The sequence below is a fragment of the Sinocyclocheilus grahami genome, unplaced genomic scaffold (assembly GCF_001515645.1).
Source record: "Sinocyclocheilus grahami isolate Dianchi unplaced genomic scaffold, SAMN03320097.WGS_v1.1 scaffold301.1, whole genome shotgun sequence".
In the NCBI taxonomy this organism is placed as follows: domain Eukaryota; kingdom Metazoa; phylum Chordata; class Actinopteri; order Cypriniformes; family Cyprinidae; genus Sinocyclocheilus; species Sinocyclocheilus grahami.
In genome coordinates this window covers 1,379,200-1,397,566 of record NW_015505480.1, presented here as the reverse complement: position 1 = coordinate 1,397,566, position 18,367 = coordinate 1,379,200, and the positions used below count along the sequence as shown (strand labels likewise).

General features: G+C 36.1%; 1 protein-coding gene across 1 annotated transcript; it reads left to right on the top strand.

Annotated features, from left to right (window-relative positions):
* Window positions 1-1,575: 1,575 nt before the first annotated feature.
* On the top strand, window positions 1,576-16,047 carry LOC107601215 (solute carrier family 22 member 16-like). Its single transcript, XM_016293306.1, has 9 exons — window positions 1,576-1,922; window positions 2,536-3,009; window positions 4,429-4,546; window positions 7,967-8,281; window positions 10,283-10,523; window positions 11,051-11,178; window positions 14,387-14,496; window positions 15,110-15,209; window positions 15,333-16,047. The coding sequence occupies exons 1-9, from the start codon at window positions 1,873-1,875 to the stop codon at window positions 15,504-15,506; spliced, it is 1,710 nt and encodes a 569-aa protein (XP_016148792.1). The 5' UTR covers window positions 1,576-1,872; the 3' UTR covers window positions 15,507-16,047.
* Window positions 16,048-18,367: the final 2,320 nt, after the last annotated feature.

Here is an 18,367-nt window from a genome sequence, read left to right as displayed (position 1 = left end):
CACACCAGATGTTGAATGTTCAAGTGAAGGTTCCTCTGATGTTTCTGTATACTATATGTGTGACTGTATGAGTACTTACCTAACCACATTTTGGGGACAAATTTGTACAGGCTTAGTGTTATGTTAGAATCATTAGTATACTCATACCTTTTTGTTCTTTAATATTTTGAATTGTTTTTAGCTTTATTTTTTGTTTTTCATTTAAATGTTAAGTTTTGAAATTTTGTTGTTTTTTATTTTATTTATTTATTTTTAAAATGTGTATAAGTAGTATTTATAAAGTTTTAGCTTTTGGTTTTGGATCTGTTTTTAGTTGTTTTAATACTACAATTGATTGCTTCTGTTGTCCTCATTTGTAAGTCGCTTTGGATAAAAGCATCTGCTAAATAAAATTAAAAAAAAATATATATATATATCTATATATTATATAGGTAGTTTAACAGTTTACATAGGTAGAAAGATGCCTTATACCTTGTCAAAAGATACAATGTCTTTGCTTATGAATGAATTTTCTATTTCAGCGATCTAGCTATTTTAGTGATGAGTTGTCTGTGATGTCTGTATATGATTTATGTAGAACATTATGTCATATGTACACTCTACTGTGACCATGTGTTTAAAAGGTTAAAATCAGGATGGAGAAGAGGTTGGAAGTCCTCACATTCAGAGACTGACAGAAGGAAGAGTTAGGGTCACGATAAATCAAACAACAGTGTGTCTGTAACAATAATAAGGACTTGCCTGATGAGAGTCATTACATTCAACTAGTTAATTAAATCAAGGTTCACATAGCCTACTGTAAATTATACTGAATATGACTTTCATAGAGTCATTCAGAGTAGATCTAAACATTTTACATTTAAAACTGACAGTTTGTCATCACTCCTTCAAAAACTGGATATTTTGGACATTTATTTCTCTGTAGACTTAACTTACTATTGAACATCTCCACTTCTGTTGCCCAAGAAAGAAAGTTACCGAACACACAGTGTCACACTACATGACGTAGTATTAGTGTTATGTTCATCATAACAGCTAGCCTATTACAAAAATATGATGAAACTATCATTTTAGCTCGAAGGACAATTATACTAATCTACACTTTTCTGAACTGTGTATTTAAAAACCAAAATACAGTAGCCTAAAAAACACTGACAGAGAAAACACATTTGTGGATTTACGCTTTACTCTAAACCACATTTACTGAGATAAAACCATTGTCATAGATTTCCCATGTGATCTAGCCTCGATCTTCTATATGATCAATTAACAAAGACTGATTGATTTACAGAGAATGCACTCATTGATTGAATTAACATATTAGCTAGAGTAATAGTAAATTTGATTAATGTAAGTTTATTCTGTGGAATTACCATATGCTGTATGATGAAGAAAAAAAACTTAGGCTAAAATGTATTATAGGCTACTTATGTCTCAGAAAACTATACAACAAATTTCACTATTAAGCCTAGCCCTAAATGATTTATTAATACTCATCTCACGTTACGAGGATATCCAGGGGGCTCCACGAAGTATCTTGCCAACTATTATAGGCTACTCTGGATAGTGTGACCAGAGTTACTTGCGATGGAAGCAGAAGCAAAACCAAACTGGCACACTTTAGGCATACGAGGATGAAGCAATACGATCTAATTTCAGCTGTTCGGGGCACTAGGGTTCTTGATTCTTCGGGGTGTCGCATTACCAACCGTTACCCGAACTTTTTGGGTTTAATCGTTGCTTATCTTGGAGTGGAAATTTCCCAACCGAAACCGCCCCTCCTACTACTAAGATCTATCATAGCAAACGTACAAATTGAAAAGATTCAACTAAGAGTCCTTCACACTCTTCAAGATCCTGCACGAGCTGAAAATGACCACCGGCGTGGAGCGACTATTCGACCAACTTGGCCACTTTAAAAGGTACCCATTTGTTCCTGAAAAGTGTTTTATGGCGATCACATCAAAACGGTTCATATCTACTTCGTGTCATCGTTATCGCATGAATGATGCAGATTTCTCATTATGTTGGTGGCGTTTGATAAATACCCGTAGCTCGCATGCGCTCTTGATGTCAATCTATTAGAAACGTGACGTAAAAGAATAGCCTATCCAATCCTGTACAATGTAAAAAATGTTCGTAATGTTAACTTAACAAAAAACTGAATTTTATTTTAAAAGATTACCAAGCTTTTAAAAAATGTTTTAGAAGTAAAAAGAAAAAAGTTATGCATTCTCTTATGGAGAAGGTAACTTATATATTTTTATGAAAAATATTGCACGATATGTTAAACAGGATATCACAACTGTAAATGTTCTGAAAGACCAGTGTAAAATTCACTGACACTGCGATGTAAAAATGCAAACAAACTTAAATTGCCTGCATGCCAATATTTGCAAAATATTAGTCCTTCTTACAATTATTGTCTGACCTGCTTTACATGCATCAATGAATAGTTTATTTTAAAATTGATATTCGATGATGTGTGCTTTCCTGTCAATAACTAACTTTCACTTGATCCTTCTTTCCCTTCAGGTTTCAGGCATGTCTTTACTTTGCGGCGATTTTCCAGGCCATCTCTTGTGGAATACATTACCTGGCCTCGGTTTTCTTAGTTGAAACACCTAAATTTCTTTGTGACTCTCCTTCAAATATCACAAACGTTCTATTTAGGAATCACTCATCGACGTCGTTGGCAGATATATGGACTCACTACAAGCCAGGTGATGGACCAGTGGTTGTACAGACAGCTGGAGGAGACCAGTGGGAACTTAGTCCTTGTTTAAAAGCTCGGCGGCTTGATGCCATCAATTTTCAATACGAGTTTTTTGGGAACAAGACTGTGGAGTCATGTGGTGGCTTTGTCTATGATCACAGCGAGGTTGAGCAGAGCATTGTAACAGACTATGACCTGGTGTGTGAGAAGGAATGGCTGGCCAAGCTTGCACAGCCAACTTTTATGCTGGGAGTTTTGATTGGAGCATTGGTGTTTGGGGACGTCGCAGACAGGTAAATTGTCTGTTGCATTTGTCTCCACAACAACCACTTAATTGCATATAAAACACATCTCAAATGTATTCAGATAAATCAATAAACAAAAGAACAGATACTTTCATCAGTGAAAATGTAATAGTTTAATATGGTATGTATACAGTGAATAAAAGTTACCCTAGGGGTTGAAATAGGCTTGCAAGAACATAGGACGGTCAGCACAAACAGGATTGAATAGTTATTTAGGACAAAAAAGCATTATTTGTTATACAACAGCATGGTTAGGCATCTAATTAAGGGGATTTATCCAGTTGTTAAGTCCAGAAATGGATTGTCAATGTATTATTACACAGTAGTTGTTGACAGATCAATGCACAGAAATCATGATTATGGAGTGTGACAAGACAAGTGAACTCTATATGCTGTGGCCACATTATACCTGAACATTTAATATGGCAAGATGGTTTACAATTGGCAAATATTTGATTCTGCATTAAGATAACTAAGAGCACAGAGAGAACTGTACAGGATGTGAGAAATGCAGACACTGCATGGCTGCACATAAACAGGATATCACAGGTTCACATTCCATAAAGACAGAATGACTGTTCATTTCCATTCTAGACAGCAGAGAACTGGAGCAACTACTGTGTATTTGTACATGTTTATCATCAGATTGGTCATGGTTGTACAACAGTAGAAGAGTATTAATTTGTTCTGGGAATGTTTATCCATATTACTACTGATTTAACATTTAAATGAATGCATAGGAATGGAATCAAATAGAATGGTCAAAGGTGAAGTCATGCTGGTGTACATAAGTGAGCGGTGAGCATGATTTGAACAAATACAACATGTTCCTGTATCAACATCCTTGTTGATCCTGGAACATCATTCCAATCAACCAATCAGAAATTGAGGTTTTGGAAGTTTTATGCTTACAATCAGGATTAGGTGCTTCTCCACCCTTGTTAATCAGCTATCATTTTCTTCTGATTTTAGGAATAAATTATGGGTAAGGTTAGGTTTAGGGGTGGGGATTGGGTTAAGTCTGTATTTTTGGACAGTAATGTTGATCGAGGATCAACAAAAGATGTTGATCCAGGAACATGTCTTACTTGGCAAATTCACGGCGACCATTTGTATGCAAAAAAAAAAAAACAGTCCATTGGTTTGCTTTGATAATACAGTTACCCTGCTTGTACTTAAACAGCTGTTCACACATAAATATCAAATTGTAAATAGTGAATCTTTCTACCATGAACTGGCAATTGGCTGAATGGTACAACCAGTCTCTTTTCATGCTTCAGTTGAAATTAATATAAAGTTTATAAACCAAAAGTTTAAATAAAGCTATTTGTCTATGGCTACATACATGTTTTTGTAGGTAATTGAAAACATTTATAATGTGTATATTTTTGCTTTTCCCTTTTCCAGAATTGGCAGGCGCCCCATTTTGATGGCTACCAGCTTGTGGCAGTTTATTTTTGGGGTCACTGTTGCATTCACAGGGAACTACTACCTCTTTGTGTTGATGCGTTTCCTTCTTGCAATGGTAAGTGGATTGGTCCATATTCTGAATATTTTAGAGCTGTCAAATCTATAAATCACGATTTTGCATCCAAAATAAAAGCTTGTGTTTACATGATATGTGTATATGTAAATACACAAGCATACATGTATATATTTAATAAATATTTATATATAAAAAAAAAAATTTTTTATTATTATTTATATTATATATAAATATACAGTGCATATATTCTTCTTAAAGCTGCAGTCCGTAACTTTTTTTGGTTAAAAATGATCAATTTTTGAGCAAGTACATAACCAGCCATTGTTCAAAACTATCACCTTACCTTAGTACCTAATTCACAACGGTAATGTTTTCTAATACTGGTAGGTTTTTGCTGGAAATTCGAGCATGCCACAGTTCTTCTTTGCGTCATTACGTCACGTCTGTAAACATATTCACGGTGTATATAATATAGATGTGAATCATTACCCTAAATTTTTTTAATTGGATGAATGAAACATTTTTTTCAGTGTAGGAGTCCCAATGTTACGGGGCTGACGAGACGTGAGACTTGCGGATCCATGTGCAAGCTTTATTTGTGGAGAAGACAGAGACGTGGTCATACAGCAGGCATAGGTCAGATGGCAAACAGGTATATGGAGGGCAAAACACAAGAATAGTCCTAGGGCTAGCGCAGGTCGACGATCGGCAGACTGAGTCAAAAGGGGCAAGACGAAAGGGGAGAATCCAGGGAACCAGGCGAAGATCAGAAACCGGGAAGGCTAAGGCTAAGGCTAAGGCAAATGACTAGGGCTAAGGCTAAGGCAAACGACTAGGGTTAAGGCTAATGGCTAAAGGCTAAAGGCTAAAGGCTAAAGGCTAAAGGCTAAAGGCTAAAGGCTAAAGGCTAAAGGCTAATGGCTAATGGCTAATGGCTAATGGCTAATGGCTAATGGCTAATGGCTAATGGCTAATGGCTAATGGCTAATGGCTAATGGCTAATGGCTAAAGGCTATGGCTAAAGGCTATGGCTAAAGGCAACAAACGAGGGCTCTGTAGAGTCGCTATCGCTAGGGGAGTGATAAATGCGGAACAATACTCGGCAGAGGGAAGGGATAAGAGTGAGTGTTATATAGTGAGGGAGTGATATGAAACAGCTGGGTGCAATCAGTGTAAACAGGTGTGTGCAATTCGTGCTGAGTGCAATCAGTAATGCATGATGGGAAATGTAGTCCGGGGTGCTATGCAACAGTTTGTGTGGTGCGAGAGTCAATGAAAAGGAAAGTTCATGGACCGGATTCGTGACACCCAACTAGTAGGCTATATCGCATGTGAGGATGCTTCAGGTGGCATTTATAGCCTTTTCACACAGCAGCTGGGTTAAACATTTAACCCAACCGTTGGGTCAGAACAACCCAATTGCTGGGTTTGTCCATATTTTACCCAGCACTGGGTTGTATTTAACTCAGCATTTTTTAGAATGAAGGAACATTAATTAGCTTTTTGGGTTAAAAGAACAATTTCTTCATATGAAATTTGAATGGTATGACAATTAAGAGATTAGACTGTACAGAAATTAAATCTACAGGTAACACTAATACACACTATATACACATACACGCTGATGTTGTTAACATTAAAGGGGTCATATTATGCTCTTTTAATGGCTCGAATAGTTCTTGTATCAAATGAAGGCCCGCCTACTGAAATACAAAATGTGCTGTGATTGGTTAGCTGGGCCAGTGTGTGCTGTGATTGGCAGCACTCGGCGCCTGGTCGGGAAATGTCATGCCCCTTACCTTCTTGTGAGCTTCAGTGTAAATATTGCGTCAAAATCAAATCAATTTGAGCGCGATTTAAACCCGGATGATTGTAACCACTCTTAAGTTCGTCTGCCTTGGGAAAGCTAGCATGTCTCCGACATAGTGATAACACTCGTTGCCTTCTCTAGTGTAGCTCAACCAGGTCTCATCCCATTTGTCGATATTTGTGATATCACAAATCCCGGAAAATATGTGTTGTAGTCCAAACGAGTTGTTCGTTGTAGTTTTTGAAAAGTGATTTCTGTTAAATAAAATATCTCCTTTTGAATTGGACTTTGAGCTATGTAACTTTGCAGATCTTTTTTATGCTCAAATAGCAACATTACAGACTAACTAAAGTTGAAAAAGGACCTCTTTAAAAAATTTTAAACAAAGTATAACAATAATAATAAATTGCTTAGTTTGTTGTGATATGAGCTAAGCGATCGATTTAATTACCATTGGTAGCGCAATTTATTGTTATGCTTTTATTTTCCCTCAGTTGGTCAGAACAAAAGTGGCAGACATATAGAAAATTCTTGGGTCATACTTCCAAGACATATCTTAGAATCTTTGATTCCTAAGTACAGTATCCACACTGGTGCGGTGACTGACAGCCACACATTCTCCTAAAAACATTAGATTCATCTGTGCTAAGGAGCCATGCCGATGCACAACCCACGTAAAAGATGATAATTATGCAGATAACTAGAATTGCAGGTTTCAAACAGAGATTGCGACAAAGAGGCAACTTACGGACTGCAGCTTTAAATGTATACATGTATATGTGTGTGTTTATGTATACATATATATACAGTACACACACATATCATATAAACACAAACTTTTATTTTGGATGCGATTAATCGATTTGACAGCCTTAAACCATTTACATTCATACACATACTTAATTAGGCTATATGTGTCTCAAGTGAATACTTTTTAGTAAGTTACAGTCTGAGGGCTGGTGATGTAGCTATTTAAAGCTGTTTAATGTCTTTCTCCTTTATTTTACTCACCCCACATCTTTTACTTCTTTAGCCGTTGCATTTTAGTTTTAAATCAAAGCTGCTTATCACAGCCGAGAAGCTTCAGACTTCAACAGCTGAAAGAATAAAAATATAGAGAAAACTAAAATTAAAATTAAATTGAAAAACAACAAAGCAATTTAACACTAAAAAAATCATTTCCCATTATAACTGAAAAGTGTAGTTAAATGTAGTTAAATAAACTTCTACAAAGATTCCATTAAAAAAAATCATCAGTCTCTTGTTTACTTAGTTACACAAAGCAGAAATATATCGATTGTAAACATGTCAGCCGCATGGGGAAAATGGTTCCTGACATATTAATAAAGATGTCAGCTTACTGATGCATAATTACTGATTAGCTTTGCCAAAACAGAATTATGGATTAGCTGTGCCTGATTGCCAAAAGGGGATAGATTGCTAATGCATTTCACCACAATGTTTGATAAAATAACTTTAAGAACTTCCTAGGGGGGGAAGTGAAAGGAAAGAGAAAAAATTGTCAGGAAAGCAAATCATTCATTGCCATCCTCACTGTTTCCATCGGACTCTCTCTGCTCATTTATTTTAATCATTGTTTATTTCTAATAAATGTTTATTTCTCTCTGTGTGCGTGTGTGTGTTGGCAGGTGTCGAGCGGGTATCTGGTTGTAGTCTTTGTGTATGTGACAGAGTTTACAGGAATTAAGGTGCGCACATGGACCTCTATGCATGTGCATGCAGCCTTTGCTGTGGGCATCATGGTAGTGGCACTAGTGGGCTACCTTGTTCGCGTCTGGTGGATCTACCAGATCATCCTCACCCTCAGTACCTCTCCGTTCTTGCTCTACTGCTGGAAGTTTCCAGAAACACCTTTCTACCTAATGGCTAAAGGACGGTACAAGGAGGCCCAGGAGCTGCTGGACACTATGGCTTACTTCAATAGCCTGCCACCCACCCTTAAGGTAGACTCACACTGACAACACATTAAAATTGTTCCTGTCATGAATTATACCCTTTTCAGAATATGCTTTCCTACCGGGACCTTAAGATTATGAGACACTAGTAGTTCCATACTTGGACTGATGAAACAGCTTTACTAAACACCCAAATAAGGGAAATGGTAACACTTTAGAATAATGGTCTGTTGTTAACAAGTAACTATGCAGGAAGTAATAGGTAGTACTACATTAATACTTAACTTAATACTATTAATTAACAGAGAAGCAAGATTAACTAAGCAGTAAGTAGTAGCAAATTTAGGACAAAAGGTAGTTCCTTATAAGATATTTGATAATTATTCAAGAAAAATATCCTCATTGAGAACTACTTGTGAACTATGACCAGTTAATAAAGAATAACCCATTAATTACTAATCACAACAGTAACGTCTTAAAAGTGAACAATTGGGTTCTTTGTGGAAACTAATTTATGAATTTGATATCCCCCAAATAAGTCGGCTACATTTTAAAATTGTGACTACTACTCTTTCCAAAGGATGGATGTTCAAACTTAAACATAGAATAATAATAAAAATGAAAATTCACTTAAAAATGTTAATAATTAAGAAGTGATGCTGACAGGCTCATGATTAAATTAGTTTACAATTATGATCTCTGCTTCGTGTCAGTTCAGTATCAAGGTATCCCCCTCCAAAAGACCTACTGGCAAAATATCACTAGTGCTTCACACAAATGTATGACTGTACAGTATGTCAGATATAAAATATGTTAAATACCTTATTAATTTACTTGTGAGTAATTACTGAGGGGTTAATGTGTTTTTCACTTTAAAATAATGGTCCAGATCACTAGTAGTTCCTTGGTAGCACTTTAGTTTTAAAGTGAAAAATACATTAGCCTCTCACTAATTACTAAGTAATTTAATAAGTTATTTAACATATTTTATATCGGACACATACATTTGTGTGAGGCACTAGTGATATTTTACCAGACACTGTAATCTGGAATATGCGGTTTTGTGCTGAACAAAATATAAATGTAGTCGAAGCCTTCATTAAGGATGTGAATTGTTTTTGTCAAGAGAACATCATTATTTATATTCAAGAAAAGTCCTCCCCAGCCTACTGTCACTAAAGGTATAGGTCTTTCAGAGTCAGAGACATACTGAACTGACACAAACTAGAGCTCATAATTGTGAACTAATTCAATCACTTCCTAATCATTAACATTTTTAAATGAATTATTTTTATTATTATTTTATGTTTTTGTTTGAAATAAACAGAGAACATCCATCCTTTGGAAAGAGTAGTAGTCACAATTTCAACCTGTAGCCGACTTATTTGGGGGATATCATATTCATAAATTAGTTTCCACAAAGAACCCAATTGTTCACTTTTAAGACGTTACTGTTGTGATTAGTAATTAACTGGTTATTATTTTTATTAATGGATTATGGTTCTCAAATAGTTCTCAATGAGGATATTTTTTTTAGTAATTATCAAATATCTAATAAGTAAATACCTTTGTCCTAAATTTGCTACTACTTACTGCTTAGTTAATCTAGCTTCTCTATTAGTTAATAGTATTAAGTTAAGTGTTAATGTAGTACTACCTATTACTTCCTGCATAGTTACTTGTTAACAATAGACCATTATTCTAAAGTGTTACCAGGGAAATGGAAAGAAAAGTGACATGCAAAAATAAAGAGGTGCCATAAATTGAAATGCAAATTAAAAGAAGCATCTCAAAACTAAAAAAAAAATGGTCACAAAGCAATTACTGCCAAAAATCTGTTGCAAACATTTGCAAGGACATATTTTTCACACAGAGAAATGACAAAACTTGGATCAGTGTGAAATGCTGTGAGACACTGTAAACATCATATTATAATATTCTAAGTGCTTATTTGAATGATAAGAAGAACAGTTTTGGAAAGTCATGGATTTGGGAAAAAGTGGTCTTGTTAACAGCTTTTGTATTCTTTAAATTTATCACTGACCTTAGGTGTCAGAGCTAAAGGATGAATGTGATGGAGAACTGTTGAACGACAATAAGCAGGAAGATGGAAGAGCAATGCAAGTCAAGAAGAGGCTAAGCATCCTGGACATGTTTGGAAGCTTGAAAATGGCCGGTCGCAGCGCCACCTGCTGGGCTATCTGGTTCATCGGAAGCTTGGGATACTACGTCTTCAGCCTGGGGTCTGTCAACCTTGGAGGAAATCAGTATATCAATCTCTTCCTGGCTGGTAATGGACTGATGTGTGTATGTTTGCATGTGCTAGCATTTATTCTCAAGAAGGTTTTGATGCTTTAAATGAAACAGGTCACCTCCTCTCCCCCAAAAATTCTGTCATTGTTCATTCATGTTGTTCCAAAACGGAAGGACTTCTTTTTTCCATTACATAAAAGATGACAAATTCAGAATAATGAACTGTTTGTTTTTTTCATGCATTTACAATGAATGGAGGAAGCTTTTATGCATGATGGAAACGCATCTTTAAAGTATCATAAGTGTGGCTTGTGCACTTGTCTTTAAAAAATGGAAAGCTTTAAAAGTAACAAAAGAAAAAAAAATTGGGGTGAACTATTTCCAAAAGCAAAAATAAGTTGCTACTCCAAGAGATACAAAAACCAGCAAACACTTCTAGTATGATGCCTTATGCATTGCATTGCTGGAATTGGAGCATTTCTGCTGAGCTATATGCAGTTTAGTTTCAGTAGTATAGAAGTTAACAGCACTTAAGCTAACTATCTGTTATTTGACTGTTATTAGGTGCTGTTGAGGTTCCGTCATACTTGATTGGCTGCATTGCAATGGATCGGGTCGGCAGGAAGAAGACATGTGCCCCGGCTCTGCTGCTTGGTGGAGTAGCTTGCATGCTCATTATTGTGGTGCCCCAGGTATGAGATCATGTCTGTGTGAATCCATGTGATATACTATATACACACTGCGATATAGCATAACACAGTTAAAGTTACAATGAAACGGAAGTAGTGTTAAATCTTTTCTTCCATATTATGACATAAATCTGAGTGTAATGGATTATGGAAAAAAGTAGGACAGGGTCTTGGTTCCTTTCATCGGTTGTTGATTGGATATTTAGATGTGGGTGTTGCACTCAACATTGAAAGCAGGTGGACGTAAGCTTTCAGGGACTGAGTTTAGGCAGACTAAATGATCGGAGAAGTCCTATAAAAAAAAAGAAGTCGTCTTTTTTACTGAAGGTCCAGTTATAACATTTTGATTAAATATCACATTAAAAAAATTTAATGGATGAATTTTTCAAAATAATATCTATTACATGTTTTTACAAAACAGAATTAATTAAAATTTTATGCCAACTTTAAAGATAGTTTAAGTTTTTAAAACACACACACACAAACACTGTTAAATATATTTTCTATTTAGAAATCGAAACAAACCTAATTCTGAGCCTCTTTTACATAGGGAAGGAACAAGGAAGCAAAAAATGGCATTGTATTTAGTTCCCATGGCAAAGCCACAAAATGTAAAAACTAGCTTTTCAAAATCGTAACAAATTGTGGAAAATATTAATCTGGGCAAACTTGTAAATTTAAGTTGGTTTGACAGGTGTAGAACCAAATTGCTTCATTATCATTACCTCTGAATGGAAATAAGTGATTACTAAAATGAATGATTAACCTTGGCAAGAGTGGACATGTGTTTGTGTACATGCTTGCCTTTCACATGGTAACTGGGGCAGCTGTTTGTATCAGAGCCTCTTGTCCTGTTTTTGATAAACCCTTTTGCACACACTTTCTTAGTGCTTTTAACAACAGTAATACATTTACCTAATTTTATGCAATCCGAATTCATCTTCTTGAAGTCTTGAAGTTTTGAAGACAAGCGACTGGTCATGGCATACACATCCCACCTCATATACCAAAAAAAGTGCCCACGTAATTATTGCAACAAATTACTGGCAGCTGTGTTGGTATAGCAACAAGGTTTTAAAAGCACCATCTCTTCTATTTAGAGGATGGGAATGCAGTGAAAAAGCTTGTGTAGATGATATCCCTGTTCTTCTATTTTCTTTAGTTTAATTCCTACTGCCTGGTCCCTAGACACACTCACAAGTGACATGATAGATAGAGTTGAACCTCATGTGACTCCTTTCTAGGATCTGTGGTATTATAATGCTTTTAAGAACTCAGGCTACTTAGGACATACAGTTCTGCCAAAAACAATATTGTTGTTCCTTTTCTTGTGGGACTGGCCAGAGAATTCACAGTGGTGCAGGTCTCAACAAGCCCCAAACCTTACTGTGTGTGTCAAACCGACCGTCCAACTTGTCTCGCTTGCGTTTAATAATTAATAACAAGCTGTATGTTACAGATTGCTTCAATGCAGATATCCATATGGTGTTATTGCTGGTGTCACAAGATCTGTGTTCAACCATCTGGGAATGTGAATTATTTTTACATGCTAAATCTTTTGAATATGTGAGGCATGGTAGTCATGTCAGTATGTTTTTCACTCTATATGCTGTAGTTGGTGTTAAGTGTCAACTAGACCACTTTCCCTCATGGTCAGTGCCAAATTTCAGTTTAACTTAAAATAAATGGCAGTTTCCTCAGTGTCATGGCAGCCTCTTGAATTATAGATCTGCAGGTGTCTCCTTGAGACTAATACATGTATGCACAAGCCCAGTATGTCAGTTTAGCATTGTTGTTAAACTGCTATTGTTTGAAAGGTTAAAAAGGTGAAAGTGTTTCAGATGCTTCTTCACTAAATGCTATGCTTACACTTAACTGAATCAGAATCAATACATACATTGCTTTTAGCCATTATCATTGCAAGAATTTGCAAGAATTGTGTACGAAAAGATGAACTTCTTAACAAAATGTTGCAAGCGGTGACAAGTGACTGTCTTTATGAGCGAGGCACTGAACCCCTCAACCATTTTGTTCCAAACGCCGTCTGCATCCGAATTCCCATACTCGCAGAGTGGGTACTTGTTTTGAATAAGTAATTACTTTGCAACCAGAAAAAAAGTATTCTATATAGAATCCCTTTTATGTCATTCACAAACATTGAGGCCATGAGAGAGGAAGTCCAAGTAGGTAATCTGGGTACTTTTCGGCTACTGTTTTATATTTTGTGAATTTGGACATACTATTTTCACATACTGCTTACTGCCTACTGTATGTAGGAAAGTATACATACAGCCACTAATTCATTCAGAAAAAAAGTGTACAAGTTTATGAATCAAAACGCCACTATTGTATGTTGTTCAGAGATCTGCAAACATTTATTTTAATATGACTTCAAGTTACTCAATATTACTCTATTGTTCACTGAATTGTCTAAAAGAATCAAAATTGTGCTGTTGGTCTGAATATCAACATACTGTATTAGGAGCAACAGCCCTCTTTATACACTGATTAAAATACAGGTCATCAAAGGGAACAGTATGAATGACTTCAAAGAAATGAAGGGATGTCATTTATGAAATAAATGGAGCACATTTCTTAGCCTCCAAACTACGGTGGCCCAGTAGACTACAGGCAACACAACTAAATCACCACAACACAACGCATAGGACTAATTTTGGTGTGTTGCGACTTGTTTTCGTAGTGTTTGCAGCTTGTTTCTATTGTATTGTGCTAATTTCATTGTGTTGCGGCTTGTTTCCCTTGCGTTGTGGAGATTTTGTTGTGTTGTGCATTACTGGGTCACCGTACCAAACAGCCTTGGTTACCAGCAGGTCACTGAAAGCACAGGGTAAGAAGAATGTGTTAGTGAGTTGATATTCCATCAGGATCACCTCACCCCTCATAACTAATAGCTGCACTGCATGCTGACACACTGAAATGGCCGAGTGTGGCGTGAGTACAGCCATCGTTGCTCCAAACATCTATAAATAGACCTGTCATCTAAGTGACTGTTTATACATATGGCAGCTGGCTGCTTCTGAGAGGGGGTCAAAGGGGACATGTCTTGGGGACGTTTAGACTTGTGTCTGATCCCGAATTTAAGGAAGCCCTACTATGGCCTGCTAATGGCAAACTCTCCAAACAGCTGATGGCTGAAACATTGTTGCTGATAAATATAGTTTCACTCTGTGTTTCTCTCTCTTTGTTTCAGGATATTGAGATATTGGCTATAGTCCTGAGTATGACAGGGAAATTCGCTATCGCCATTGCATTTGGTCTGATTTACTTGTACACCTGTGAGCTTTACCCAACAATCATCAGGTATGTCTTATTCTAATACTCTATATGTAGCCATCCACACTAAAGACTGGAATACACTATACAAATTTGTTTAATCTAGACAGATTTTAAAATAGTTGTCATACACTTGCTGACTTTGTGAATGCACACAGAGAAAAACTGGGCATCATACACTAAACGACTGAGGATCACATACTATTAGATTTTCAAGTCTGAACACAACAAACTCGTGCAGAAACTCACTTTTTGCTAGGAAATACATTATAAAGATAACAATATATGTTCTAAAACTGGCTCAAATACATTTGATATCCTCCAATTGGATACATTCATAGTCTGAAGCTAAAAAAATAAGAGTCTGTGACGATTGCAACACAATATCATAACTGGCCTTGACTAAACTGCCCCAAAGTAAGTTACTCATTTTCAATCTCCCTGCTGTGGTCTACTTCAGTTTTATCCAGTACCGTTACATTTCTTTGACAATATATTTAACATTTCAATACATATAAACCTAGAAACAACCTATTTCATCAATTTCTTTACTGGGCATATCTGAAGTTGACTGGAAGAGCATTACATACATGCATGTTATCTAGTGATTTAATAACAGACACTATATCTGGTCCAACAGGTCCCTGGCTGTTGGCAGTGGTAGTATGATGTGTCGGGTGGGAAGTGTGGTGGCTCCCTTCTGTGTTTACCTTGCTGACATCTGGATCTATCTGCCTCAGGTATGTAACAGCACTCAATTAATCTAGTACAGTGTGGTCTAGAACTGAAGCATGATACAACATGATATATATTTGCTGGACTGAACAATGCTAAGGTAGCTTATGCTCTCTATTATTCTGTAGCTCATTGTGGGAATTCTGGCCTTCATCATCGGGTTCCTGACCATGTTTCTGCCGGAAACTCTGGGACAGCCCCTCACCTCAACTTTAGAAGAAGCTGAAGCTCTAGGCTCCAAGCCCAACACCAAGAACGCTGCTGTGGATGCACTAGAGATGAACCAAACCATCAAAGCCTAAATCCATATTAACCTAGGATTCCTGAAAGTGCCTCTACTGACTAAGTACACTACATACTCCAATATACAAGTCTGAATGAGAGGCTGTGTTCTGCGTTTGTGAGTGAAGTTTGGATAATTATAAAATGTTGGTATATTTGATTGTGAATATTTTAATATTTTGTAATTGTTCTGAAAATCTTAATTTTAACAAAGAGCTTGCAAGGCAGGACCTCATTTATCTAAACCACTAAGTATTATATTTTTGCATTTCAGCAAAAACCTCTTATGCACAGACTCTTGAAGTCACACTGGTGAAATTTCAGCTAAATTTTGGGTGCAAAAAGTTCTATTGTCAATAGTGTAGCAATGTATGAAGCACAGTTTACACAGAAGTCACTTCCAAACCAAGAATCTGTGACCAAATTGAAACCGTTGTGAAATCTGTGTGGATTCCTATTGAAATGACTGGATTTCTCCAGCAAAAATTTGCAGAAGAAGAGTAAATGTGACCCTGGACCACAAAACCAGTCATAAGTCACTGGGGTATATTTGTAGCAAAAGCCAACAATACATTGTATGGGTCAAAATGATACATTTTCCTTTTATGCCAAAAATCATTAGGATATTAAGTAAAGATCATGTTCCATGAATATATTTGGTAAATTTCCTACTGTAAAAATATCAAAATTTAATTTTTGATTAGTAATATGCATTGCTAAGAACTTCATTTGGACAACTTTAAATGCGATTTTCTTAATATTTAGATTTTTTTGCAACATCAGATTCCAGATTTTCAAATAGTTGTATCTCAGTCAAATATTGTCCTCCTATCCTAACAATGATGTATAACTCTCAGTTGGCCCTTAAAAATGGACCCTTGTGACTGGTTTTGTGGTCCAAGGTCCTTTAGTTTTGGTGTTTGCTCACTTTATATATTTATGTTGGATTAAAAAAATCTAACAAATCTATTAGTGTTTCCTAAATAGGTTTTTGCAAATAAATTTCATATAGCAATGTGAACATAATAAAATGATGATATATGAACATTTTGATGCACTAACGTGTAATGGACCTTAAACACCATTTACCTACTTTACCTGACAGTATTAGCAAGAACATTGCCTTCAGCTACATTGGAAAAAGGAAACACTTGTTCATTATCAGTTAACAGTGTGATAAGTTTCTATGCATGATTCATTGAAAGACAGACCTTGTTAGTTGAAGCTCTTTTTTATACAACTGCATCTCAGGGTTTAGCTCCAGATTTATCAGTGTTGTTCATAGTAAACTGAGACTGTACTTTATAATACTTCAGAACTTCTTTATTCTGGGTGCTTTCGTATTATTTTGTTATTTAATGTGTCATTATTTTTATCTTATTGTCCTGTATTTTACCTCACTTTACATGACATGAGGAATGTAATGCAGAGTTCAAAATAGTATCATCTACTTAAAATGCTTGTAAAGTCTTGATTTTTTGTAATACAGCTATTTTTCTCTTCATAGACATTATAATTAGTGCATTTACAATTTTCCTCAAGCTTATGAATTTATTGTGTTTTTGGACCAAATAAGCAGGGATAGTAGATTCTTGCTGTAGTCATGTGCAGTTGTCATAGCAACATGTTTGTCTAAAGAATGTCATATATTAATAAATATGACATCATGTATAAATTAGACCTGTTTCATTAAAATAATTACAGTGGCTATAAATATCGGTGATTTAAGTAGGTACTAAATGTCCTTTTCCTGTGCTGTTCGCCTTTCATTCTCTAATGAGAAGAAAGAACTACTCATGGAAAAGGTGGGAAATATTTTTCAGGTTAGTGTGGCGTAAGGCAGGCGTCTCTCATTCGCTGTGACAGAGGGGAGGAGGCCCAGGACAAGATGTACACTGCCAGCCCTTACTAAAAAAATTCATAAATAAATAGCCTAACAGTCTATTGTTGCAGTCAGAGGTTCTCATTGTACAAAAAGTACATTTTGTGTGTTATTCATTTACTTATGGCCCCTACTGGACAAATTCACATTAACACCTTTTTGTTTTTGTGTATATTGGAGTACTATTGTCAGCACAAGCATATTTCACAAATTAATGTCCATTGTGATTAGAAAAGTCCAAGCAGGCCTACTTTACACATCCTACACAACAAATTCACCCACTCATTTATTATGGTACAGACATTCTGCATTCCCTTCTTCTGCCCACTGTACCCAACAGTGATTTTTACAGGAGTAAAAACTGAGCTTTTTTTATGCAAATATTATCATTCCACTTACTCGAAAGCTATTGAAAAACTTTTTAAAAACTGCCAGGGGGACATGTTGTACCCTACTTTTGCATGTGAGGTTTGGGTTATCAGTGCTGGCACAAATAGAACACAAATAGAAATGATCCCTCGTGGACAGGGCCAGCTGGACACTGCACTTTGACCCTGCTTTGATACCCAGCTAAGCACAAATACACATGCCCTAACTGATGCAAACACAGACACCTATTTCAGGACAAACCTTAGAGACAGAGATCAAACCAATCTAAATGATACCTTAAACACTCACCAGGACTAAAACGTGAGATTAAGACAACTTAAGGTTGTGTGTGTTTGTTGTGTACTTAGTACTTTAATTTTATAATTAAGGCAATTATTGAATGTAACAGAAAATACAACAACTGAAACTTAGCAGCAAAAACATTCTGTTTACATGCCATGGAAATGATCATGCAGCTAAACTAGCAGCAAAGCCCTATGGAAACCATTACAGCTGGGGGGTTCCTGAAGCAAGGGCTCCCACTTCTGTTGAACTTGGGGAAATACACCTTGGTTTCCTACAGTACATCCATGCAAACAGTGTTTGTAAAACTTTTTAGAGCATCTGCTT

What these genes read in the sequence shown, in the direction of transcription:
- LOC107601215 (XM_016293306.1), top strand. Translation starts at nt 1,873, where the DNA reads ATGACCACCGGCGTGGAGCGACTATTCGACCAACTTGGCCACTTTAAA. An exon ending in TCATTATTGTGGTGCCCCAG is followed by an intron (nt 11,179 to 14,386) that starts GTATGAGATCAT and finishes TCTTTGTTTCAG; the next exon opens with GATATTGAGATATTGGCTAT. An exon ending in TCTGGATCTATCTGCCTCAG is followed by an intron (nt 15,210 to 15,332) that starts GTATGTAACAGC and finishes ATTATTCTGTAG; the next exon opens with CTCATTGTGGGAATTCTGGC.